We start from the raw sequence: 27,577 nt of genomic DNA on the forward strand, positions 1-27,577 counted from the left end.
TAATGTTTGATTTTGTAGGAGACATCTGCCTTTTAGTGAGGGATATTTACAGGCTGAATCAGGTTGATGCTTTCAAACACACATTTCGGATCACCCAATCACAATAGGAAATTTAATCAAGCTAGTCCCGGGCTTGGTTCACTCGTGGTGTGTGACCTTGGTGCAAGGTAAATACAGTATTATAGTTGCAAGTAATGTTTAATTTGTTGTGCAAAGTTCTATAACTTATTTATGTATTTCTGTATTCCTAATGATAGGAGTCAATCCATTAATATAAATATAACACTCAAATCAATACATACAAATTTTACAGAGTTTCTTATAGATATGGAAGAGACAATAGTGAGTCAATTATCAGATGAGGAAAATAGAGAGGTTATGAAAAAAAAGGTAACAGATGAAACAGAAGTGGACAGAGAGAAGAAGAGCGCCGCACTGACGGCAGCGCAGCGGGCGCGCGCCGAGCGGAACCGGCAGCGGGCGCTCGCGCTGAAGCAGGCGCGGCTGGTGCAGCGGCCGACGTGAGCTCGCGAGCCGTACTCTTGGGCATTGTAGTGGTAGCGGTGCAGCCTCTATAGTTCGAAATGAAGTAGTGTAGCCGTCATACCTGGTAGTAGTGCAATTTATACTGACATCATTGTTAGTACATTTGGGGAACCCTTTGATCGTTATCTTTATCATATTATCAATATCAATATAACCGCCTACTGTTGTAAACCGCTTCTGTGTTACGAGTGGGGCACTAAATCATTCCATTATCTCAAATCACATACTAATATTCTAGATAAAGAAATCGATAATTCAATGACGTTAACGCCAATAATGATATAACGCCTTATATATGAGAATCGAATTAACTAACGATGCAATATTTAATAAATAATCCGACAGTCCGATAATAGACGACAATATTTAGTTTAGGATAGCATTAAAGGTTGCACACTAAAGAATTAAGACTATCCTTCTGAATGGGTGCCCGCCGGTTGCAGCGAGGAGGCGCGCGTGGAGCGAGCGCAGCGCGGCCGCGCCGTGGACACGGGCGGCGGCTTCCTGCTGGAGGAGGGCGCGGACGACGGCGAGCGCGAGGCGCGGCCGCGCGCGCCGCCCGCGCCCGTGGTGCACCGCGCCGACCAGCCGCACTGCCTGCTGTGCGCGCGCCCCTTCCCGCAGTCCTACCTCTTCGACACCTTCGACTACAGCGTCTGCGACGCGTGCAGGTGCACCTTTTCTTGATTTCGCTGCACTCCCTAGTCGTTTGTCAGCAGCGTACGACGTAAACAGAGCAGCTGCATTTCCATTGAAACCGAAAATAAGCGGCATTACGAAAGAATTTTTGAACAGGTTATTTCACTGACAAAAAGATGAGTGAAGTTGTGCAGTAGTAATGAAATGAAATGTAATTTTTTCAAGTGCGTAGTAAAAGGCATCCGTTTGAGATCTCTCAATGAGCTTCCGTCTGCCACTCTCACTCGCTTGCTGTTTGTGTTCAATTGAAAATCAACGGAAATCTCAATGGAAATGCAGCATCAGCATTTGTTATGATGTTTAACTTTCTTAAGAACTTATAGACCGCCCTCCGTCTTATGTCGCCCACAGGTCGAAATTTGACCATCATTAATTTAAATATGTCAAGAGTCAAGACAGACAGCAGTGGACTGCCATAGGCTGAAGTGATGATGATGATGATAATGATGATGAAGAGTCAAGACTATACTTCTATAATAATAAAAAAGAGTACATATATATATGTGTGTGCGACTCAAACACATGATAGTGTGTGTAATGTTTTTTTTTTTTTATTATTGATTTCAAGTATTTTTTATGTATAATTAAAAACAATATCAGCATTCTGCACTCATCGATATTCGATATAAACTATAAATGGGCTAAATTTCATACTCCTCCGTCCGCGCAATTTACGTTAAAAGGTACACAAAGTTTTTACTACGTATTAATATATAGATTATGAATGATTGAAATTGATTTTGAAAACAATACTTTAATTTTAGGAGGGTTACATAAAGATTTACATATATTAATACTTAAAAAATGTAAACAAAGAAAAACATAATTCAGTCTTACATTTTTACCATACTTTTTACTGACATCAGCCGACCACGCGTAAGATACATTTTACATATGTTAATTTATTAACATACATATCATCATAACCGGAGCGAACGCTAGTATATTCGGGCGCTCCTCACGCGACATCCCAATGCAGTCGGTCCCAAACGAGCGCGCGACTTTGCAGGGACGATGAGGACGCGCACTGCCTCATCACGCGCACGGAGGCCAAGAGCGAGTTCCTGCTGAAGGACTGCGACCTGGACCTGCGGCCGCCGCCGCTGCGCTGCGTGCGGCGCCGCAACCCGCACCGCTCGCGCTTCGCCGAGATGCGCCTGTACCTGCGCGCGCAGGTGCGGGAGCGCGCGCTGGCCGTGTGGGGCTCCGAGGAGGCGCTGCGCCGCGAGCGCGCCGAGCGGCTGGCGCGCCGCGAGCGGGCGGCGGACACGGCCGCGCGCCGCCGCCTGCGCGCGCTGCGCATGGACGTGCGCTCCAGCCTGTACGAGCGCACGCGCGCCGCGCACGAGCACGCCTTCGGGCCTGAGACCTACGACGCGGCCGCCGACGCGTACAGTCGCGCCTGCGCCTGCGGCCACGTCGAGACCTACGAGAAGATGTGACTCCCGAGTGCGAGCCGCAACGTCGACCGCAGTGCGGACGAGTGTGTCGTGATCGAAGGAAAACCAAATGCAAGATGTGAGATAATACAACACTTTTACTATTCTTATAAATAAAAATGTGATATTAAGTCTAAATAGAAAATGTTTTCTCAAATACCACCATGACACCGACAAATGCTATGCGAAGTAAACGTATACTGTGTATGGAATGATTTAATGACACAATAAATTTCATCAATTGGTGTTCTTTCAATATCATAAACTTACTTAACACGAATGGTAAGGTCGAAACGTTTCCCCTGTTAACACATTCTCATTACTCTAACATGTAACATTGTCGGTGACATGACAGAAAATAAAAAGTTCATATTTAAATTGACTTCAAATCTTCTGGTAGCTCATTCTTGGGATGTTTGTTTTCAAAATGCTGCTTATAAGTCTTGGGGTCCGGCATCTGCGCCTAAAACAAATATGCCTCAGTTAAATTTATTTTTCTTAAACTATTTAAAAGATCAACTAAAGAAATGCTAATAAAATATGAAAAGAAATACATTTTCTATTGTCGTGTTTATAATAGTGTATTAATGTTAATGGGTATCAAATAATCTCTTTTATAGTACAAATAAATGAATTTTTTGATGACTATTTGATTTTTTATTGTTAGTTTTAGAAATTAAAATATTAATAGAAAAGCAATCATGACTAAACCAAACTACCCTAACAAAAAATTAATTGAAACAAAAATGATGACAAAACTACTACCTATAACATAATAAAACTTTAGAATAATGTACATATTTACCTTACAAACGGCACAGACATGGACGAGAGCTTTTTGAGCCGCCTTCTTCTGATCCGTAGCACTGTGGCCCTGCTGCTTCTTTAGTTTGGACTGTTTCTCAGCAGCCTTCGCTTGTGACTGTATTTTTTGCTGACCGCGAGCCATCCTTAAAGTTAGCAAAATGTTTTAAACCAATGGTTAACAAAATATTCTCAACAATTTGACTAACAATATTAATCATAAATATAAGATATGATATTCAAAAATGTTTAGTATGTAGTAGTGTTATAACATGCATAAATATAATGTTGACACTAGGTATCACATTTAAATCTATGTAGTCTAATCTGATACAAATATTACTTGAAAATACTATTTGACAAGGCTTCATTTTTCTTAATTGATATAACATAGTTTGGTACAACTTAGGTATTGTCATTAAAAACAAGAATGTTTTGTCATTTAACATTATTGATATAGTTCAGAACTGTGCAAGATTGTTCTGAAAATAGGCATCTGTAGTGTTGTAGGCATCTGGCATGGTCACCTAGGCAAGCATTGTGGGAAATGCAGGTTGAAACAACTTAAGGGCGGTAGTAAATTAATTTCATTTTTGATACAATTTTTAGAAGTGGAATTATTCCATAAACAATAGCCACCGTAAGAAATTTACATGTTTTAATATTAAATACTTTTATATAATATAAAATAAAAATGAGGAGTAAATGATAAAATGAAAGTTAGAATTGCTCAGTTGGAAACCGTTCTATGAAACATACAAGCAGAACAATAACTGTGTAACGACATGGACAAACCTGCTCTGGTAAGCTAGTATGATATGTACCTATATTAAGCTGACAGAGTTACTACCATTCTGTTTTATTGATTGACACCAACATATACTGATATCTAAGAAATATTTATTTAAAAGTTACTATACACTAATAATCAAACAGTACATAGATATCTGAGAAACTGTTATTACAACTTGTATAAAAACTGACTGTTCATCACTGAAATGACATCATCATGGGTGAATGTATGTTAGAAAACCATCTTTAGCTTTTTTGTGAAGCTTAACAATATGGTAGAACATTATTCTGAATGCATTCATGCCACCATTTAAAAGGTTACAATGAAAGGATTACTGTTTAACAAAAAATCTTTGTTTCACTGTGCAGAAAAATAAAAACGTGTGATAAATTTCGAAATACATTGTTTAAAAATAACCTTTTGAAATATTGCAGAGTCTATTTGTTTTGTTTGAGATCACGGAAATTTTTAAAAAAATAAATAAATAGAAAAATCGCGGTATTTTAATGATTCCAGCAACTTGTTTAAACGATTATTATGTTATTTAGACTTCAAGTTAAATTTCGACTTTAAAACAATTACTTGACACGTACAAATTGCGGATTGTTACTACTTACTACCGACAAAATATAAATTTTATCTTGTGTTGATAAACAGATTAAAAGATAATATTTTACATACCTTCACGCCGTTCACGTACAATTGATCTTCTTAAGTATAAAGGAAGAGTGATGGTCGATGGGAATAACAAAAAGTAGCAAGAAATAAGTAATATATTAATTTGACAGACCGCACGTTGATTTTCTTTTTAACTTTATCTACAGGAACATGTGCTAGAATTTATTTACTTCTAAGAAAAGTATTTTATATTTCTAATTTTGCCAGATGTTTCAAAGATAATACCTATGAATCCTATGATACTGAATAAGGTTAATATTAATAACTTAACACTAGCGATGTAACGATACGACTATGGATACGAAAAAAGTATCGACACTTTGTGGCATCGAGAACATTTCCATTCGATACCGATACTTTTGTACTCGATACTTTGCATTCGATACTTTTACTTGTGACTCATAAGCAAGAACGACACGGAGGGGAGTAGCCATACCGTTTTTTTACCGATACAATACTGTCTGTCATTTTTTGCGGGGGGAAATCACGCACACGCACACTATCTAATTCCCTGACACAACTAAAAGCCATTAAGCAAAGAACTGAACTGAACTATCTAATTCTCACACAAAAATAATCTCTGTCACTACGAAACTCACACATACTAAATTGAAAACACGTTTACATTTTTCACACACAAATAGATACATTCTGTGTCATTACAGTATAATGACATGCCGCAACTAGCAACTATACTGAAAAGTTGCTTATAGCCGTGGTTGTAACAACTGTCGATACGCATTATCGATAAATTAAAGTACTCGGTTAGGGAAATTAGGTTTTTAAACGGTTTTATTTAGCTCACCCCGTTTGTTTTATTTTTTATTTATTATTTATTCTTGGGTCAAATTTAGTAATTCAAATTTCACCCTCTTCCTGTCAACCGATTAATCTGAAATTTTGTATACACTTTGGATTTTGGTGACAATGCAATTATGTTTATTCATTATCATTATAAATTCAAGATGGCCGCCGCTACAAAATGGCGGATAATTTATGTTTTATTAATCCCATCAATATGGGTATCAAATGAAAGGGCTCAACAAGCAGAGTACAATATACTATAAAAAATTGACATCCAAGATGGCGGCCGCTACAAAATGGCGGATAACGTAGGTTTTATCAATCCCATCAATATGGGTATCAAATGAAAGGGCTCAACAAGCAGAATACAATATACTATAAAAATTGAAATACAAGATGGCGACCGCTACAAAATGGCGGATAACGTAGGTTTTATCGATCCCATCAATATGGGTATCAAATGAAAGTGCTCAACCAGTATAATCAATGTACTATATAAAATTAAAATCCAAGATGGCGGCCTCTACAAAATGGCGGATAACTTAGGTTTTATCAATCCCATCAACATGGGTATCAAATGAAAGGTCTCAACAAGTAGAATACAATTTACTATGCAAAATTGAAATCTAAACTGGCCGCCGCTACCAAATGTCTGATAACAATTTTTTATCAAACCCACCAATATGGGTATCAAATAAAAGGGCTTGACAAGAAGAATACAGTGCACTATACAACCTCAATATTTAAGATGGGCCTTGCAATAATGAAGCACTAAATGAATTAAACAGAATGCGAAATAAAAACTAAAAACTAGAAAATAGAAATAGGTAAAAAAACTTTTTAAGTTAAACGGTTTTATGTTAAACATACATTGCAATGTTTAAGATAAATGTACTAAAAACCAAAAAATAATAAAATAGATACAGTCGTGGGAATTATAAACATATGCATAGACTAGACTAAAATAAAACCGTGGGGCACGTCAATTGTCTACAAATTATCGACTTAATGTGCGATAGAAGAATCGTTTAATTCATCGTTAAAATAGGCAGTTGGCCCGCAGACGGTGAGGAAATTACTTACTATTTTCTTGCTCATGGAAATTCCAATAGTTATACACTCCATGTAAATAAAAGAGATGTTTCAACTAGTTTATCGTTGGACATTCACACTGCTGGCTGGCGAGGAATCGTTTCACTGCTCGTAGTTTGTCTTTAATCGACAAAACATATGATAAAAGTACTACTCGCTCACCACTATGAAACCCTAAAACTCGCTTATAATCGAGCTTGCTAGCTTGTTTCCACATTCTAGCCCTACTTATCACACGTCCATCTTTGTCGGTTGAACAACTGCCTAATTATAGTGTAACATTACAAAACAAACATTTTAATCAACGATTGTAGACAATTGACGTGCCCCACGGTTTCATTTTAGTCTAGTCTATGCATATGTTTATAATTCCCACGACTGTATCTATTTTATTATTTTTTGGTTTTTAGTACATTTATCTTAAACATTGCAATGTATGTTTAACATAAAACCGTTTAACTTAAAAAGTTTTTTTACCTATTTTTATTAAAGTGATACAAAGGTAAGGTGTTATTATAAAGATGAAGTTTAATTATTACGTACTAAAATAATTATCATGTCAAAAATAAACTAAATGTTTATATCATTTTAAAAATCAGTGACAGATGTATCTATTACTGGTTTTTAAAACGGATTATTTTTCTATAAATTTGACGAATACATTTTTGTGGGTTTTCTTTTCTCATTAAGAAAAAAATGCTTGTGCCGGTATATTTCTCATTATTATATTAATCTTGCCAGTTCCACACTTGGAAGTCAAAGATATTGAAATGACTTGAGCAAATAGCACTATTTCCTTCTATCATTTCCAGGTTAATTTGTTATTACAGAAAAATTCCATGCATGCCTTAAATTTGAATCTTTAGGAAACTTGCAAAAATTAATATAAATCATTATGGTAGAAGTTAACACTAAGTAATTGTAGTAAAATATGTTAATACTCGTAAGTATTGTATTATATTTAATTTAATGCAATTTTATTATAAAACTATGTATATTAAAATTAAGCTCGCATTTCGCAATAATATATATATGAGTAGTTTTTAGCAGGTATCGTATCGAATAGGAATTAGGAATTTTAAATGGGTAATATTACTGCCGACTGAAATTTGAGAACAGTTGTTAGAAGTATCGATACTTTTGTTTCGATACTTTTATGAGTACAATAATTTTTTTTAAATACTACTCATGAGTACATTATCGATACTTTGTATTCGATACCGTGTTCATACGACTATACGAGTAAATAGTACTTCTTGTATCGATATTTTGAACTAATATCGAGTAGGTATCGGTCAAAAATATTAGGCCCTTTTTTATCAGTTGTGCATAACGCTACATACAAATGTGACTTTCAATTTTTAAAAAGTTCTGAGAGTTTTTTCCTCCGGTTTTTTAGGGTTCCGTAGCCAAATTGCAAAAAAACGGAACCCTTATGGATTCGCCACGTCTCTCTGTCTGTCCGTCCGTACGTCACAGCCACTTTTATCTGAAACTATAAGAATTATACTGTTGAAACTTGCTAAGTAGATGTATGCTGTGAATCGCATTAAAATTTTCACACAAAAATAGAAAAAAAACAATAAATTTTGGGGATTCCCCATACTTAGAGCTGAAACTCTAAGTGTATTAAACAGTTTTCTAATTCATTAAAAAAAACCGTTTTTGAAGTACTATCTAATTAAAAATATTTTAATTAATATTAATTGTAAATCTATATCTATCTATTCTATTCTATAATATATATAAAAGCGAAAGGTCACTCACTCATCACGAAATCTCCGAAACTATAACACCTACAAACTTGAAATTTGGCAGGTAAGTTTCTTATAAGACGTAGGCATCCGCTAAGAACGGATTTTATGAAACTCGACCCCTAAGGGGGTAAAACGGGGGTTGGAAGTTTGTATGAAAGTCCTATGTTTTTGAAGTAAGAGACTTGAAATTTAAAATGTAAGCTCTATAGTAGGTGAAAAGGTGTCCAAATAATGTATCTTTAGAAATCAACTCGATTTTGGGGTTAAAACGGGGGATGGTAGGTTTACTCACTTATCACGAAATCTCCGAAACTATAACACCTACAAACTTGAAATTTGGCAGATAGGCTCCTTAGAGGGCGTAAACATTCTTTATGAACGTATTTTACGAAACTCGACCCCTAAGAGGTTAAAACGGGGGTTGGAATTTTGTATGAAAGTCCTATATTTTTGAAGTAAGAGACTTGAAATTTAAAATGTATGCTCTATAAATGGTGAGAAGGTGTCCAAATAATGTATCTTTAGAAATCAACTCCCTTTTGGGGTTAAAACGGGGGATGGTAGGTTGACTCAATCACCACGAAATCTCCGAAACTATAACAGCTACAAACTTAAATTCGGCAGGTAGGTTCCTTATAGGGCGTAGACATCCGCTAAGAACGGATGTTACGAAACTCGACCCCTAAGGGAGTAAAATGGGGGTTGGACTTTTGTATGAAAGTCCTATATTTTTGAAGTAAGAGACTTGAAATTTAAAATGTATGCTCTATAGATGGTGAGGAGGTGTCCAAATAATGCATCGTAATCTATATAGATTACTTTATATATATATATATATATATAGAAGAGAAGAGATCACTCATCACGAGAACTCAAAAACCGCTGGATGGTCTATCCATCCAGGTTGGACAAAGATAAAGTTTGGCAGGGATGTAGATTATAGTTAGTAGACGTCCGCTAAGAATGGATTTTACGATATTCCATGGCTAAAGGGGTTTAATTGGGGTTGATAGTTTGTATAAAACATATACAGCTTGAAAATAAAACCAAAAATGTGGTGTATAGAGAGGTTTTATAAAAATAACTATTAAATTATACTAAATTGAGCCTTTTAAAAAGTTACTCAGTTTGATAAGCATTTCAAGTGACTGAAATAAAAAAATAATTTGCGTTAAACGTCTTAATAGTAATACATATCTTCATAACCACGAGGACGTAATCGCGGGCAGTTAGTGTATTATAAACAAAGTCCCCAAAAGTGTATGTGATCAATTCGCTCAAAATTTATTGAAAGGATTTTCATGCGGTTTCACCATTGTAGAGAGGGCTCCACCATTGGCAAGAGGAAGGTTTACGGAACGGATAAGCCGATTTTGATGAGAGTTTCACTGGAAGTTTGCCGGCAAAACTTTGTGACACACTTATTTCAAAGCGGGCGAAGCCGCGGGCACAGCTAGTCTAATATATAAAATTCTCGTGTCGCGGTGTTTGTAGTTAAACTCCTCCGAAACGGCTTGACCGATTCTCATAAAATTTTGTGTGCATATTGAATAGATCTGAGAAACGAACAACTTCTATTTTTCATCCTCCTAAATGTTAAGGGTAGTCTACACCATTTTTTTTTTAATTTTTAGATAAATTATTAATTTTTTATTTTATTATCATTTGGCGTTGAAAAATACATACAATCCTAAATTTTCACCCTTCTATCACCAACCCCTATTTTAAAATAGCGTTTAGTGGCAAGACAACGTTTGCCGAGTCAGCTAGTTGAATATATAATATAATAAAAGTAAGTAGTTCTTCATTAAAAAGAACATGTTTTCATTTTTCCACACATATATATTAACTTTGTGTATAAGTTAATACACAGAGGTTATGAAGGGTAAAATTTAGGAGTTTTTTTTTTTATTAATATCATCATCATCATCATTGGCCTTAGTCCGTCTATTGCAGACGATTTAGGTAGTTTCAGACAACACTGTGTCGCGAAAGACACTCTTCAGGGAAACGCAGAGTTGCCTAAGCTCTGCGGCACGCTCTCGACCTCACTGGCTAGGCCCACAGGAACGACGAGTTGATACATGTGGAGCCAGTTCGGTTGCAGGAGTCTTTCGCATTTTAGAGCTATGCCACGAATGCTTGACGGAGACCCCATTCTGGGTTTCAAATGAAGTTTTCCTTCTCCAGGACCCTGATGATTTTAAGCAAGGCACCCTCAGTCACCTTTTACAACCCCCACGGGAAGAAGGGGTGGTGCTATTCTACTCGTCCGACACTACACGGCATGAATTAATATATACAATGGCAAATTTACCTGTCTTTGCACGATCAAAAATTTCCTGCGTAACTTTCAGCTCGTATTAAACATTTTTAACACAGTCTAATATGGTTAATTTTTGCAATTTTTCCATTATTTTATTTACTAATCTAAACTGATTACAGAACTTTATAACTTTGTGATTAAACTGGAGGTATTGCTTAAAAGACGTTTGGCAGTTAGTACTCGAGTGGTTTTGACTGATCACGTGATCAAAGTACTGCGAGTACCTTACCTCGAAAACGCCAGTGCTCACAAGTAGAATATGGCGGCGATTTATGACGTCATATATTTATCTAGGGTACTGCGACAGTATTCTGGCAGTCCATAATGGAACGAATTTTTCTACAGTGGTCTGTCTGGTACTGTGCAGTGGTCGCAGTGCACATCGGAATATACCCTATATGCTCCTCCCCTCGGACTAAGAATCAGGGTGGACTTGACATCCAAATAACAATACCATGTGAGAGCAGGCCAAGTGTATAGGAAAGTTCCGAAGAATGATAAGGACCACAGCATATTTTTTTGTCTTTGTCATAGTTTAGCTTCTTTTTTTTTGTTGGGCACGTATGTAATATGTGCCCAACAAATCGTACGTGTGCATTCAATCGTCATTCATTGCGAATTTCAATTGGTTTTCATTCATTTTTTATCTTAAATTAGTGTTAAAAGTGAGTAGAAAGTAATAATTATGGTGCATTTCTGTGTGGTTGGCTGTAACAGTCGAAGTGAGCGTATATTAGAAAACGAAGCGTCATTTTTATAGTGTGAAGCTAGCTTATATTGCATGATTATTAACATAATAACAACACATTCAAATATGCGTCGTTAGATTACACGTTGTTACAGAATGCGTTGAGGAAATAAAGGTTCACTGCTCGTTCCCGGTAGTTGATAGCATGATAATATGTAGCCTATATGTTGACCCGACTTCTTAATAATATTCGTGCCAAATTTGAAGTAAATTCATGCGGTACTTTTTGAGTTTATCTCGGACATACATACAGACAAACAGACAAAAATTCTAAAAACTATATTTTTGGTTTCGGTATCGATTGTAGATCACACCCCAAGTATTCTTTTAAAAAAATATTCAATGTACAGTTTTGACTTTCCAACCATTTTATTATATGTATAGATTAACCGGATAAGTTAAGTAATACACAACCAATCGTCAAACACGCTGAAATGATAATGTCATGCGACCATTTTGTGCGCCTTTTAAATTCTGTCGGATTATTCTTATTTTAGCGATACCAGTAGTTACAAATAAAAATTACCCACAATTATGGTAATTTTATGTTTTTTTCAATTTATTTTTTTAAAGAGAAAATTAAGTGTTTATTTCGATTTTCTTATGAATATTATTCAAAGATATTCAGAGGTGTAAACCAGCTTAGAAATTACATTAATATCTTTTACAAGTGGTTTTATTCTTTTCCTTCATAACATAAGAAGTTTGTAATTTATAATCAGTATTTTCTTATTACGTAATACATAAATATGAGATTAAGGTAAATATATAAAGGTACCAAAGGTGGTAGGGGGTGGATATGGATTCTCCCGCCTGGCTCGCGACCACTATCATGTCAAAGCCGAACCGCCAAATATCTTCAGATGTGTTCCGGTTCGATGGCATGTAAGCCACTTCCCTCTTATCCTACCCTATCCTCTCCTTTTGCGTGTGGCATCCCCGTCAGTCTTTGATCCTGCACCAATGGCGCGGCAGTTCATGCGGTGGAGCGTGACCCAATGAAACAGTTTACCGCTGGCCGCCCGGTGGTTCGTAGGGGACCCGAACCCAGGCCATCCCAGCTTGGGAGGCCGTCCCGCCGCCACCGAAAAAAGCCCGTTAGCTGATCACCGTGCCGGAGTGGGAGACCGGTGTGGAACTCGGTGATCGGCTAACGGGTCGGATTGGGGGCCCTTCCGTCCCCCGTGCCAGCGATACACTACTCTCTGTCGTCGAAACTGTCTGGTGCCTGGTGTACTCATTGCCCATGGGATTGCCGGGGTTGCCTCGCGATCCTTCCTTATCCTTTTGTTTCGGTACACTCGCCCATATGACTCAAAGCGGAATAGTTTATAACGGCTCTACAGTGGCTCTCCTTTCCACATTCGATGTAGACTTCTGCAACATAAGGGGTCTTCACAGTAACCTAAATGCCGTCTACTACCACCTTGAGACGGCGAAGCCGGCCTTACTCTTTCTTGCCGAGACACAAATATCTACTCCTGACGATACTTCGTACCTGTGCTATCCGGGATACAACCTTGAGCACGCCTTTTTACCCAAGGCCGGCGTGTGTATGTACGTCAGGAGTGATGTCTGTTGTCAACGGCTTGACAACTTGACCGCTGGAGTTGGAGCTGGAGTTGGTTTATGGGTGCGCGTAGACTTTGGTGGCATCACACGTATCTACGCGTGCCTATACAGATCTCATAGCGGTGATGCTGAAGTCGATCGTCTCTTCGGGCACATCGAAAAGACTACAGAATATGTATCAAATCGGTACCCCTGCGCGGAGGTGGTGATTTGGGTGATTTTAATGCCCACCATGGTGACTGGCTAGGCTGACGCACCACAGACCGCGCAGGGAGAGCCATATACAGCTTTGCCCACGCGTATGGTTTCTCTCAACTTGTGACAGGTATTACCAGAATTCCTGATAGAGAAGATCATGCTCCTTCCCTGCTGGATCTTTTACTGACCACCCGCCCAGAGGGTAATCGATTAACTATTGGTGCGCCGTTGGGTTCATCCGACCATTGCCTGGTGCACTCCGAGGTACCTGTTGTGCATACCGGCCACTCCCGACCACCTGGAAGTCGCCGAGTATGGCACTACAAGTCAGCAGATTGGGATGGTTTGCGCGAATTTTACGCATCCTACCCATGGCTTTGTTTCTCTTCAGGGGATCCATCGATCAGCGCAGAAGCCGTCACGGATACCATTTTGCAGGGAATGGAATGTTACATTCCCAGCAGAGTTGTTCGTGTCGGTGGGAGGTCGCGGCCCTGGTTTGATGCCTCTTGCAAAAGGGCTTGTCGCTCCAAGCTGGAGAGCTATCGGACTTGGGCTACAGCAACAGATGCGGGCATTCCGCAGGTTCATAACCTAAAGAAGAGATTCAACGCTGCCTCCAGATCTTGCAGGAGGCAAATCGCTAGGACAAAGCTTAAACACATTCGCAGAATTGGCGAGAGACTATTGGGCTTTCCAACTGGAACCCATGCCTTTTGGTCTCTCGCCAAAGCTGTCGAAGGCAACTTCTGTCAGTTTTCACTCCCATCATTGCGCGAACCTGAAGCCACCCTGGCACATTCCGCAAGAGAGAAAGCGAAACTTCTCTGCACTCTTTTCGCGTCGAACTCAACTCTTGACGATGGGGGGATGGCACCACCGAGCATTTCTAGGTGCGAGCACACGATGCGTGATGTACGCTTTGAGCAAAGTGCCGTTCGTCGTGTTCTGCATTCCCTCGACGTCAAGAAGTCCAGTGGTCCTGATGGTATTCCGGCCCTCGTACTTAAGACGTGTGCTCCTGAATTGACTTCGGTTCTAACGCGTTTATTCTCACTTTCTTACACCACTGGTATAGTACCGTCTTCGTGGAAAGTAGCAATTGTGCACCCTATCCCCAAAAAGGGTGACCGTACAGATCCCTCCAACTACCGGCCAATTGCGATTACCTCCTTGCTGTCTAAGGTGATGGAACGGGTTATTAACAATCAGCTCCTTGGTTACCTAGAAGATTGCCAGCTAATTAGCAATCGACAATACGGATTTCGTCATGGTCGCAGCGCTGGTGACCTTCTAGTGTACCTAACACACCACTGGGCAACCGCCATTGAGAGCAAGGGGAAAGCTATAGCAGTCAGCCTGGATATCGCGAAGGCCTTTGATCGGGTCTGGCATAAAGCTTTTTTAGCGAAGCTACCATCATACGGTCTCCCCAAGGGATTATGCAATTGGATACCCAGTTTTCTTAATGGGCGTAGCATCAAGGTCGTTGTTGACGGAGCATGCTCGGAAACCATGCCCATTAACGCTGGAGTTCCTCAAGGCTCAGTGCTCTCACCCACGCTGTTTATTCTGCATATTAACGATATGTTGCAAACCAGCAATACTCGTTGCTATGCAGATGACAGTACGTGTGATACTTTCTACACTGGCCGAGCTAATATCCCTCGGGCGGAAGTGGAAGAGAGGAGATTACAACTTGTGTCTGAAATCGAGACTTCCTTGGAGCAAGTCTCCGAATGGGGTAGACGCAACCTCGTCCAATTTAACCCCTCGAAGACACAAGTTTGCGCGTTCACCGCTAAGAAAACCCCCTTTTCTGTAGCGCCTTGTTTTCAGAACACATCCCTAAATATCACTAAAAGTATTGGGATCCTTGGGGTTGACATTACGAACGAGGTCCAATTCCGGGGTCATTTGGAGAGCAAATCTAAATTGGCTGCAAAAAAGCTCGGGGTTCTGAACAAGGCGGGCCGGTACTTCACATCGGGACATCGATTACTGCTCTATAAAGCTCAGGTCCGTCCCCATGTGGAGTATTGGTCGCACCTTTGGGCAGGTGCCCCTCAATACCAACTCCACCCATTTGAACCCATCCAACGCCGGGCAATTCGCATTGTCGACGATCCCAAACTCACGGACGATTTAGAACCTCTAAGCATAAGGAAAGACGTTGGCTCTCTGTGTGTTTTTTATCGTCTGTACAACGGTGAGTGTTCTGAAGAACTATTTGATATGGTACCGCCGTCACGATTTTACCATCGTACCCTTCGCCGAAGGACTAAGTTCCATCCACACCATTTGGATGCATGGTTTGCGACCAATGTGCGAGCTTCACGCGCATTCTTTCCGCGTACCTGCAAACTGTGGAATGACCTTCCTCCTGAGGTTTTCCCTGAGCGCTATAATTTGGGGGTTTTCAAGCGTCGAGTGTATAGGCATCTTTTTCCTAAAGGCCGGCAACGCACCTGCAACTCCTCTTATGTTGCAGATGTCCATGGGCGACGGTAGCCGTTTAATATCAGATGGCTTCATCTGCTCGTTTGCCCCCATTCTCACTATAAAAAAAAAAAATTAGTGTATGATATGATAAATTATATTCGTCAGATTCCCAAAAGACACGGTACTGCGTGATTCATAGATAAAATCAACAGGTCGAAGAAATTAGCCTCCAGGAAATTCCAATGATAATATCAGAAACATGTACACTAAACTTATTTTGTTCAAAGGACAGTAAATGAAAGTTATTTTTGTACAGGTTGTTTTATTTGCTAAATACCGACCGATGACCTGAGACAAATGAAAAATTTACATAATGCATAGGATAGGATAGATAGATAATGGATAGTAGGGACACGGTATTGAATATACGAATAATCGATACGTACTCATGAGTAGTATCGAAAAAAAAGTATCGTACTCACATAGTATCGAAACAAAAGTATCGATACTTTAGGTATCGAGTACAAACACAAAAGTATTTGATACCTAGACGAATTTATCTTCGATTTCCAAATAAAAGGTCGTCGCTTCAAATTATCGTACAAATTTCAGTTAGCGAAAGGAAAAAAAGGAAATAAGTACTTATTTAAAACTTTCGATACGATACCTGCCAAAAAGTACTTATTGAGTAAAAGTCCCGAATGCAAAGTATCGAGTACAAAAATATCGGTATCGAATGGTAATGTACTCGATACCACAATGTGTCGATACTTTTTTCGTGTCCCTAATGGATGGGATAGGATGATATAATATATTACGAAATCGTGTCGTCAGTGCTTAAAAAATTAAAAATGGTGTAAAATTTTGATGACCTGGTAACCCCGCATTTCGTATGGAAGTACTCTATTTTTGTCCCTTTCGGGTATACGCGGTTGTCAAATAGGCATGTCGATTCATTTAAAAAAAATATCGATCTCCGATTCGATTCAAATCGGACATACTAGAATCGATTCTTGTTTAAATCGAGCATTAAAAGATCGATTTTCGATTAATCGAGCCAATTTCAAACATGACTAATTGCCTCATAAAGATACAGGACATTATTGATGACCATTTACTGCAAATACAAGTAATTGGATAGAAGTATTATTAAATTAATAAACATAATATCACGCCTATATTCCTTCGAAAGAATAGGTGGAGGTGGGAATCGAACCCAGGATCTTTTGCTCAGCAGTAGTGCTTGCGACCACTAAACTAATGTGGCAGTTTAAATTTCTAGTCTCGCCTAAGTCCTTGTAAGTCGGTTAATAAATTAATTAAATTTTAAGTTTATAAAATTTAGATAGGTTTAGGTTTTTATTTTTTAGATAGGTTAGGTTTGACAGCCGGATAGAAAAATAAAATGTTTTTTTTAACGCAAGTAACGGCACCTTCGGAAGCGTTCATAAATATTTACTCTATGACGCGTTCAAATTATTGACCAAGTACTACCAGTTGCTTTTGCGTCCGACAACAGCAAAAAATTAAAAAAACTAAATACCGCAGCCAATTGAGGAAGATTATCGCTAGTTCTTTGAATGGATCGGTCCGATTCGGGAGGTTTATGAATCGATTCATTGAATCGACGTAGGGTTCAAAATCGATCTGAAAAATCGATTATATTACTTTAAATAATCGATTTTTCGATTAATCGATTTTTAAATCGACATGTCTATTGTCAAATCCACCTTTGATTCTCAGTCCGAGCCAAGTCCGAGCTCCTCCCTTTCCATAATTCTTATTGACATTGACAATGACAACTGTATGTCAATTATTTCCATGCATGTTTCAAATTTCCTTGTTTACAATTAAAACTCTCCACTATCAGTTCCACTATTTCACTGTTCCACTATTTGCGACTCTTACCTATTTATTGAAATAACTATATTGTATGCCTCGATGCAATCGGTACTTAGAAACGCGTTTTGCCGGACTGCAAGGCGTTCTTTAACATGCTCACTAAGTTCTAAAACTAGAAATGTAAATGAATCTGAAACCCCCTTACGCCGGCTTTTACAAGATGCTAGTTCGTTCGCTGAAGTTGGTGCTGCTGTTCCCGCTGAAGGGGAGTTGCAGTGGGCCACTCAGCCGTATACGACAAGTTCCAGTGAAGAAAACTCGTCATACATTGACCCTAAGGAAACCACTGTGCTGCTCTTTCCAGGACAAGGATCACAGCGAGTAGGGATGGGTCGAAGCTTAATGGAAATTCCAGCTGCTAAGGAGCTGTATGAACTAGCTTCTAGCATTGTCGGGTAATGTTAATAATAATTTTATTTGCATAATGAATATATAATATTATCATATAATTTAACTTACCATAGTAAGTAGAGGTCTATGAAAGGAGTTTGACAGCACAAAATTAATTTTCATTCATAGTAGCATATAAACTATCACTCAGTAAAATTTTGTTGAGAGGAAATCATTGAAAATATTTGTTTTTTTTTCATGTTCAAGCAGCCAGCTTACTTTATTTCTCCTTTAAGATATTAGGTAAACTATAATCTGATAAATTTTAAAATGGGAGGAAATGACTAAGAAGACTTCTCCATGCGTGGGAGGCTGTCACTGCCCGCCCTAGCCACTGTGTCACAGCTGACCGTCGACAATGTTCATAATATAAATCCCTTAATGTCTGTTACGAATTTTTGATTGGGAAGGAAAATCTGTCACTGGCTCCCGGACCATATGAGAGGTTTAACACAATACGCAATGACCTTTTACAGTACATAATATTATTAAATGTAACTATTGTAGAATAAGATTTTTTATATGTGCTCGAACGCTTTAGAATTATAATAAATATTATATTGCATAGAACTTGTAATCGTTTAGAAAGAAACTATATTGAACTGCTGTCATAAAACAAACAGCAATGGAAATTTGTTAGATAAATATGCATAAACTGTTTAAGATAATATTTTATTCTGAGGTATACGTAATCAAATTCAACGTTTCCTGAAGTGTGTCCAAGACGACACAGTGTCCGTTTGACACCGTCTAAGTTGTCTGCAATAGGCGGACTAAGGCCAATGATGCGTAATCATATGAAAGCATAGAGAGATTGAATTATGTAACAAGGACTGCGTGTGCACTCTGTTGGGCGGCAGGTGGGACGTGGCGCGCGTGTGCCTCGAGGGCCCCGAGGAGCGGCTGGCGCGGCACTGCCAGACCGCCGTGCTGGTGACGTCGCTGGGCGCGCTGGAGCTGGCGCGCGACACGCGGCCGGCCGCCGTGGAGCGCGTGCGCGCGTGCGCCGGCTTCTCGCTCGGGGAGATCGCGGCGCTGGTGTTCGCGGGCGCGCTGCGCTTCGAGCAGGCGCTGCGGCTGGTGGAGGTGCGCGCGGCGGCCATGGAGGCGGCGGCGCGCGAGCGCGCGGGCGGCATGCTCACCGTGTGGCTGGCGCCCGACGCGCGCCTGCCGCGCCTGCTGGCGGCCGCGCGCGACCACGCCGCGCCCGCGCTGCCCAACCCCGTCTGCCAGGTCGCCAACTACCTGTTCCCGGGGTGCAAGGTCCTCGCCGGCGATGAGGAGGTCAGTCATTTTGCACTATTTTTTGCGTCTTATGTAGAAATATGCATCGACGGTATCGAGAATCTTCAGAGATTATAAAAAACAGTTTAGTCAATAGTAATTTTAGATGTTTGAATATAATTACTGAAGCCTTAAGGCTTATAAATAAGATATTTTTGAAGTGAAATTTTTAGGCGCATGAGAGGTAAAATTTTCACGGATCAATCAAACGTGTCACGCTTCCGAATTTTTAAACGTCCATAGCCATACCACGTTGAATACACCGGTTCTCGTCCGATCACCGAAGTTACGGCGGGCGCGGTCAGTACTTGGATGGGTGACCGCCTGGTAACACCGCGTGACGTTGGCTTTTTGTTTTTTTTTTCAATTAGTTTTTTTTAATTTAGCTTAACATAAAAAAATATAGATTACATTATGAAACTCAATTTTTATTAGAATAGATACTTAGAGTAAAGCGTATTAAAGAAATTCGAGATATGAAATGTGTACGGTCGTTCACCGTACACAGTCTTTAATCTAACATAATTTAACAAAATACATCATGTTCTTGCGGATATTTATTCTTTCATGACATACAAAAGAATGAAACATTACAGGACTTTTTTACAACTTACAGAAAACGACGTATAAAATTATATTTATAAATATATAGCCCCGTGGTCCTATGCTTCATTGACTACACTAAAGCCTTTGATTGCGTCCAATGGGACAAACTGTGGAGTGTGCTACTTGAGATGGGAACTCCGGAACACCTCGTTGCCTTATTCACAATCTGTACACTGAAAACCGTTCTTTCGTCAGGATTGGTACGGAATGCTCCAGTATGTTCCAAACAAAGAAAGGTGTGAGACAGGGTTGTATTTTGTCCTCCGCACTTTTTAACGGAGAGTACATTATTAGAAAGACGATTAAAAACTGGAGGAAAGGTTTTCCTATAGGTGGAAAAAGACTATCAAATCTCAGGTATGCTGACGACACCATTCTTCTCGCAACATCCGTAGAAGATATGAGAGAGCTGTTCTATAGGCTGGAGTTAGAAAGTCTAAATATGGGGCTTGCAGTAAATCGAACGAAAACCAAGGTTATGATAGTGGATCGAGCCGGAAACCTATCAAAAGATACTCTCAACATTCCGGGCATTGACACCGTCGATCGCTACATTTACCTAGGTGCCCAAATCTGCAATGACGGCAGTTGTATCCCCAAAATAAGAAGGCGTATTGGGATGGCAAAGGATGCTATGGCGCGTCTGAACAACATTTGGAAGAAAAGGGGAATCGGTATCAGAACCAAGACCAGGCTGGTACGTGCCCTTGTATTCCCTATCTTCCTGTATGGAGTTGAGACATGGACAATCCTGGCCCGAGAAAGGCAAAGGATTGATGCATTCGAAATGTGGTGCTGGAGGCGAATGCTGAGAATACCTTGGACTGCGAAACGCACTAATGCGTCGAACCTGGCCCAGCTCCATATCAAAATCAGGTTGTCCACCATATGCCGACGGCGTATTTTGTCGTACTTCGGCCACATGATGCGCAGAGGCGATAAAAATCTGGAGAGACTGATTGTGGTTGGGAACACGGACGACAAAAGATCGCGCGGTCGTTCACTAACGAGATGGGCAGACCAGGTCAAAAACTCATCTGCCACTAAGTTATACACGGTCGTAAGAGACGCCATGGACAGAGACCGGTGGAGGCAAATCATCCGCTCCAGATGCAACCCTGATGCTGACCACGATCCTCAGACATGAGGGATCGACAAGAGAGAGATACAACGTTCACAGCTCGACAAAACAGAACCACCTAAGATGTACTATAGGAACTATAAAGGTTGTTAAATTAATATCGATAGTATTACATTGCAAACTAATTACTAGATCGCATTGGAACGGAAATAAAAGCCTTAGATTTTTTTTATTAATTTCTTTTTATTAGTTTTCTTTTTCAATTAGTTTGCCAAAGAAGTTTCACTTCTGATCTGTGTACTTTGTACGCACGCATTTTTTAAATAAGTATTAAACTAACCTAACACGAGTAGAGTAGGTATATTAGATTTGTTCAGATAACCATTACTACAAAGAAGGGGTAGATGAAACACCCCACACTATTCGCGCGAAACTCCCGACTCGAAGTCCAAGATTGTAAATGCCGCGAATAGCCCGTTTTGCAAAATAAATACACTTTCAATACCTGCTGTTTGATGCATTATGGTTCAATTTTGTACGATGAAGCGGGTGAATATTGATAACACGTGTTGTCTTCACAATAGTTTATTCGAGACTAAATACAAGTTTTTATACACCTTATTCTATGCATTATAAAAGTATCGAACATTCCGCCCACCAAAGCGTATACAACGGTTTACATTAAGAATCAACATTTTAACCCGTGGACTGTATATAGAATTATAGATGTTTCCAATGAATAATGTTACAAATACAAAACTTACATAAATTACATTATTAAATTGTAGTAGCAAAAATACATTAATATAATATAAGTTTTATTGTAGTGACATTTGCATGAACTTAAACTCTAAGATAAATGCTTTTAGATATTTTAAATTTCAAATTATTAAATTAAGTTAGAATTTACCTTTAGTTAAGTTTTAGTCTTTAATTTCTTTAGGAAGAATTATAAGTTTAGATAGAGGTCTCTTTAAAATATTGTTGCCTTTACACTGGACAGATACAACGCGAACTAAATTGTCTGATCCTGGATGCACATCTTTTACACGTCCTAATAACCATTTGGTTGGTGGCAAATCATCTTCCTTGATAATAACAATGTCTCCGATATTTGGTGATTGTATGTCAGTTTGCCATTTATAGCGTTGTTGCATAGTGTTCAAGTATTCTAACCTCCATCGTCGCCAAAAATCTTGGGTCATCTTTTGTATCATTTGCCATCTGCTAAGTAGGTTAATATTTCTTTTATTCTTTACCTTTAAAAATCTTCTGCAATATGACAATACTCTCTTCATTTTAGATATACTAGAAAATCTCTCCCATATCGGTGTTTCTTCTTCAAGTAAATGTATGTTAAAATTTTTCTTTTCTAGATCAGTTCCAGGAATTTTAACCTTTGACCGTTCGATATATCTGTGATGTAGCCACTCCGGCCCATTCCACCACAGCTTGGTATCTTTTAGTTCACTAGCCTTAACACCTCTTGTAGCAATGTCTGCAGGATTTTCCTCTGACTTAATGTGGTTCCATCTACTATTATCTAAAACTCTTAATATATCAGCCACTCTATTTCCAACAAATGTGCGCCAACGATGTGGTTGCGACTGAAGCCATGACAAAACCACCATCGAATCTGTGTAAGCATAAATTTGTTCAATGGGAATCTTAAGCAAACCAGATATTTCCTCTATGAGCTCAGATAACAATGCCGCTGCACACAGCTCAAGTTTTGGTATAGTGAGTTGTTTTAAAGGAGCTACTCTTGTACGAGATGCAATCAATGTGATTTGGACATTGTCTTCTTCGTCAACGACTCTCAGGTAAGTGACTGCAGCGTAAGACGTCACTGAAGCATCTGCAAAGCCATGGATTTGAATTTCCTTAGTGCCAGCGCTTGTGTGGAACCATCGTGGTATTTCTATAGTCTTCAATTCAGGTAATTCATCTCTGTAATTCTTCCATTCTTCTACTAATTCAACAGGTAGTTCATCATCCCACCCAAGGTTGCTAAGCCAGAGTTTTTGAATTAGAATTTTTGCTACGATTACTAAAGGAGATAGCCAACCAAAGGGGTCGAAGAGACGAGCAACGTCAGAAAGAATGGATCTTTTTGTTATAGGATACGTTAAATCAGGTAAGTTTACTGTTACTTTAAATTTATCATCCTTTCTATCCCATGTAAGACCTAGAATCTTAATAATTTTATCTAGTTTAATTTCAAATGTATCTTTTATATTTTTATCACCTTGTATAAATTGTAACAACTCTTCAGAATTACTAGACCATTTTTGCATTTTAAAACCTCCCTTTTTTAGTACTGTTTTAATATCCTTACATAGCTTCTTAGCCTTTTCTATATTATCACTTCCTGACATGTAATCATCAACATAAAATGACCCTTTTATTTCAGGTACAGTATCTGGATATTCTTCTGCTTCGTCATCAGCTACTTGGTTTAAGGTTCTCACTGCGAGGTAAGGAGCTGCTGCCGTGCCGAAGGTAACAGTTGTTAAATCATAACTTTCCAGACTTTCATCAGGATTATCCCGCCATAGTATTCGTTGTAATTTAGTGTGTTTTTCCGTCAGTTTAATCATTCGATACATTTTCTCGATATCACTTATCACGCAAACTTTGTGTGTTCGCCACTTTGTAATTAAACTTCTCAGGTCCGGTTGCAGTACAGGTCCCACCATCATGTTATCATTCAAAGAAAAACCTCCAGCCCCTTTCGCCGAAGCATCAAATACCACACGAACCTTTGTTGTGTCTTTCTCTTCCCGTATTACAGCATGATGAGCGAGATAAATGGCGTTTATATCATCTGTTGTTTCAGATTTTTTCATGTGTCCTAATTCCTTGTACTCGTGTATTACTTTCTTATATTCTTCTTTCAACTTAGGGTGTCTCTGAAACTTCCTTTCTAATTGTTTAAATCTATGTACCGCTTGATCTTTAGTGTTACCACACAGCTTTACCGTGTCCTCGATGCTTTGCTTCAGAGGTAAGTATACAATGTAATTTCCAGTATCATCTCTCTTCGTTGTATTCTTGTAATTCTCTTCACATCGTTCCTCTTCCTTTGTTAAAATCTTTCTTTTTTTATATAAATCTGTTTCTACTTCCCAAAATCTCTTTAAAAGATTATTATCTTCCTCAACTTGTCTTAATATATGCAAACTCTTTACATGTTGTGTATTTGAATCACCCAATCGGCCTGATAAAATCCAACCCAACCGTGTACATTGTGCAACTACTTCATCTGGTCCCTTTATCAAACCTACATCTATTATTTTACCAAATACATCAGCACCTAGTAAAATGTCTATCCTACCAGATGAGGCAAAAGTTGGATCGGCTAGTTTAATATTACTAAGTTGAGACCAATTATGATAACTAAGATTTACATTTTTAGGAGGAAGCATACTAGTTAATGATTTTAAAATAAAAGCATTTACCTTTAATGAAAATTGTTCACATCTAGAAATTATTTGTAACTGTGTTGTATGATTAATACTTATTGAGTTGTCACCTACTCCAGAAACAACGCCGCTGATTCTGAATTTTTTCAAACCCAGTAACTCCACCACTCTCGCAGTGACGAACGATGCCTCTGAGCCCTGATCAATGAGCGCCCGGAAGACGTGTGTTTGACCTTCACTTGTGCTGACATCCACCAGTGCCGTTGCCAATAATACCATTTGATCAGGTTGTTTCTCTCCTAAAATGTGTGTCACAGTTACCCTCGTATCTTTAGGTTGTGCTTGATCCTTTTGTTTTGTTCTCTCTGAGTCTCGACCTTCTTCAGATGTTTGTTTTTTGTCTCTGTGCAATAAGGAGTGATGCTTTTTCCCACATACTCTGCATGAAGTCTTGCGTCTACAGTTGAACACAAGATGATTAGGAGCTAAGCAATTAAAGCACAAGTTTTTATTTTGAATAAAATTATATCTTTCTTCTACTGATTGACTTGTAAAATCCTTACAGTTAAAAATATAATGTTCTCCTTTACAATAACTACAGGAAGGCTGTTCATTTATTTTAGTATGCGAAAATTGTAATGTGTTATGATTATTTTGATTTGATATTGAGTTGATATGAAAATTTTTGTGCTCCTGAGGCTTTTCTCGAGTATTATAAATTATTGTTGGATTAAGTAATTCTAATGTTCGAAATTTTGATTCAAGAAAGCGCTTCAAATCATTCCAAGTGGGTAGGTCATCCTTATTCTCCTTATAAACACTCTCCTCCCAATCTTTAAGTGACTCGGCATCTAATTTTTGTCCAATGAGATATATTAGTATAGGATCCCAGTTATCAGTGCAAACTTTCATATTATTAAGGCTATTTATACACTCTGTTGTAGTGTCGAGCAATGATTTTATTTGCTGAGCCGATTGATTAGTTAACTTCTTTTGACTGAATAATCTTTTCATTATTGAATTTAAAATAGCTCTTGCATTACCAAAACGCTTTGATAATAATTCCCAGGCTGGTGTATAATTGTCATCTGTAATAGATATATGCCTTAATAATCTCTCTGCTTCTCCCGATACACTCGTTTTTAAATAATGTAGCTTTTGGACATTGCTTATATTAGTATTGTGAACAAGTGCCATTAATAAATCTTGAAACGTAGGCCAATCTTCATATCTTCCGGAAAATGTAGGTAATTGTATTCTCGGTAGCTTAGCGAACGACGCTTGGCCGTTTAGTAACGACGTTGACATATTATTTACTGCGGTCGTTCTTTTCGATTCTAAACATAAAAGCTGATCCGTCAAATCACCTTGTAAACAGAGAAACATTTCCTCACATGTATAATATTGTTCATTAAGGAAATATGGCAAAACTCCGCGATGCTCTTGTGGTGTACACTTCAAAAGTTCATTGTGTGTTTGTCTAAACATACTCCAATAATCCTCAATTGTTTTTAATCTTCCTTTAATATAACCTTCTGTTAACCGTTGTTTAGGGCATTTCTTAATATTAATTTGCGCCTTTTGTATCATGTTGGCTATGTCTTCTAATGTAGCCAAATATTGAGATTGTTGTGGAGTAGGTGGAGCCATTTTGAAATTTATTAACTTTAAGGTTATTTACAAACCGCAAACGTAACAAAGATTCACTATTGATTTACGTATAATATAATAAAAAGTTAATTGTTTAGTTTTCTTGCAACAACGTATGAGATGTATATTTTTAAAACAAAAATAATGTTCAACTGTTCTTTTAAATTACACACTTAATAACTTCCATTTTAAGTTTTAAGCACTAAACACTAATTATAGTTCAATCATAATAATTAAATCGTCTATAATCAACTTAAAGGTTGTATTTTATCCATAAATTGAACTAATAATCTTGATTATCGTCCACCACAATGTTTTTAGCACTTATTCACCAATATAATGTTATTGAGTTAAACGTATGCAATATAACTTCACTAATTTACCGGGAACAAGTTTTTATACGTAGCCTATTGTATTCAACGCTCGAGTCACTTCACCGCTTCACCGGTCCATCCGGCTCGATTATCGACCATATGTTTGATGCATTATGGTTCAATTTTGTACGATGAAGCGGGTGAATATTGATAACACGTGTTGTCTTCACAATAGTTTATTCGAGACTAAATACAAGTTTTTATACACCTTATTCTATGCATTATAAAAGTATCGAACACCTGCAGTATTACTCCACAGTTGTTACTACCGTAAACTGATCGTAAGACATAAGAATATCCGACGGTGGCCAGTAGAAAATTATTTAAACATTATGTGTAACGAGATTAACCAAAGTTACTGACGTAGATTAGAGTATCGACAGACCGTTAGACCGCGTGGGGGGCGCATGATGACGATTTAAGAACGATCTTTGAAAATCTAAAAGTAACCGTACGACCGACCGGAGTGACCAGAGCCCGCGGCCCGCAGGCGCTGCGGTTCGTGGAGCGCGAGGGGCGCGCGTACGGCGTGCGGCGCAGCGCGCGCGTGCGCGTGGCGGGCGCCTTCCACACGGCGCTGATGGCGCGCGCCGAGGCGGCGGTGCGCGAGGCGCTGCGGCTGTGCGACGTGGGCGCGCCGCGCGTGCGCGTGGTGTCGTGCGTGGACGCGCGCGCCGTGGCGGGCGCGGCGGGCGCGCGGCGGCGCCTGGCGCGGCTCACGGCGGCGCCCGTGCGCTGGGAGCAGGCGCTGCACGCGCTGTACGCGCGCCCGCGCGCCGCCGCGCAGCCGCTCACGCTGGCGCTGGGCCCGGGCGCCGCGCTGCGCTCCACGCTCAAGCTCGTCAACGCGCGCGCCTGGGACTGCTCGCTGCAGATCGACGTCTGACGCCCGCGCCGTCTCGCCTGCGATACGTTCTCGTGTAAATATTGCTTAGTTTAGGTATACAATAAAGTGGCCTTTTCGAAA

The 27,577-nt window shown here is 39.2% G+C and overlaps 3 protein-coding genes across 4 annotated transcripts; 2 read left to right on the plus strand and 1 right to left on the minus strand.

Annotated features, from left to right (window-relative positions):
• Positions 1 to 42: 42 nt before the first annotated feature.
• Positions 43 to 3,332, plus strand: LOC123653340 (DNA repair protein complementing XP-A cells homolog). The gene is given in 5 exon segments (XM_045589675.1): positions 43 to 167; positions 314 to 518; positions 520 to 594; positions 990 to 1,217; positions 2,255 to 3,332. Coding segments are annotated over 4 exon segments (927 nt in total). The 5' UTR covers positions 43 to 167; positions 314 to 327; the 3' UTR covers positions 2,688 to 3,332.
• Positions 2,765 to 18,277, minus strand: LOC123654834 (zinc finger protein 706-like). Of its 2 annotated transcripts, none has more exons than XM_045590715.1 (3): positions 18,260 to 18,277; positions 3,490 to 3,634; positions 2,765 to 3,147 (listed from the first exon to the last, which is right to left on the minus strand). In XM_045590715.1, exons 2-3 carry the CDS (start codon positions 3,631 to 3,633, stop codon positions 3,058 to 3,060), a joined length of 234 nt encoding a protein of 77 aa, XP_045446671.1. In that variant the 5' UTR covers position 3,634; positions 18,260 to 18,277; the 3' UTR covers positions 2,765 to 3,057. The 2 variants fall into 2 exon arrangements, with proteins under 2 accessions (XP_045446671.1, XP_045446667.1); XM_045590711.1 differs by lacking the exon at positions 18,260 to 18,277 and adding an exon at positions 4,963 to 5,264.
• On the plus strand, positions 17,665 to 27,577 carry LOC123654821 (probable malonyl-CoA-acyl carrier protein transacylase, mitochondrial). Its single transcript, XM_045590708.1, has 3 exons — positions 17,665 to 18,195; positions 19,051 to 19,474; positions 27,101 to 27,577. The coding sequence occupies exons 1-3, from the start codon at positions 17,840 to 17,842 to the stop codon at positions 27,494 to 27,496; spliced, it is 1,176 nt and encodes a 391-aa protein (XP_045446664.1). The 5' UTR covers positions 17,665 to 17,839; the 3' UTR covers positions 27,497 to 27,577.

This window comes from Melitaea cinxia, chromosome 1 (genome assembly GCF_905220565.1).
Source record: "Melitaea cinxia chromosome 1, ilMelCinx1.1, whole genome shotgun sequence".
Classification (NCBI taxonomy): Eukaryota; Metazoa; Arthropoda; class Insecta; order Lepidoptera; family Nymphalidae; genus Melitaea; species Melitaea cinxia.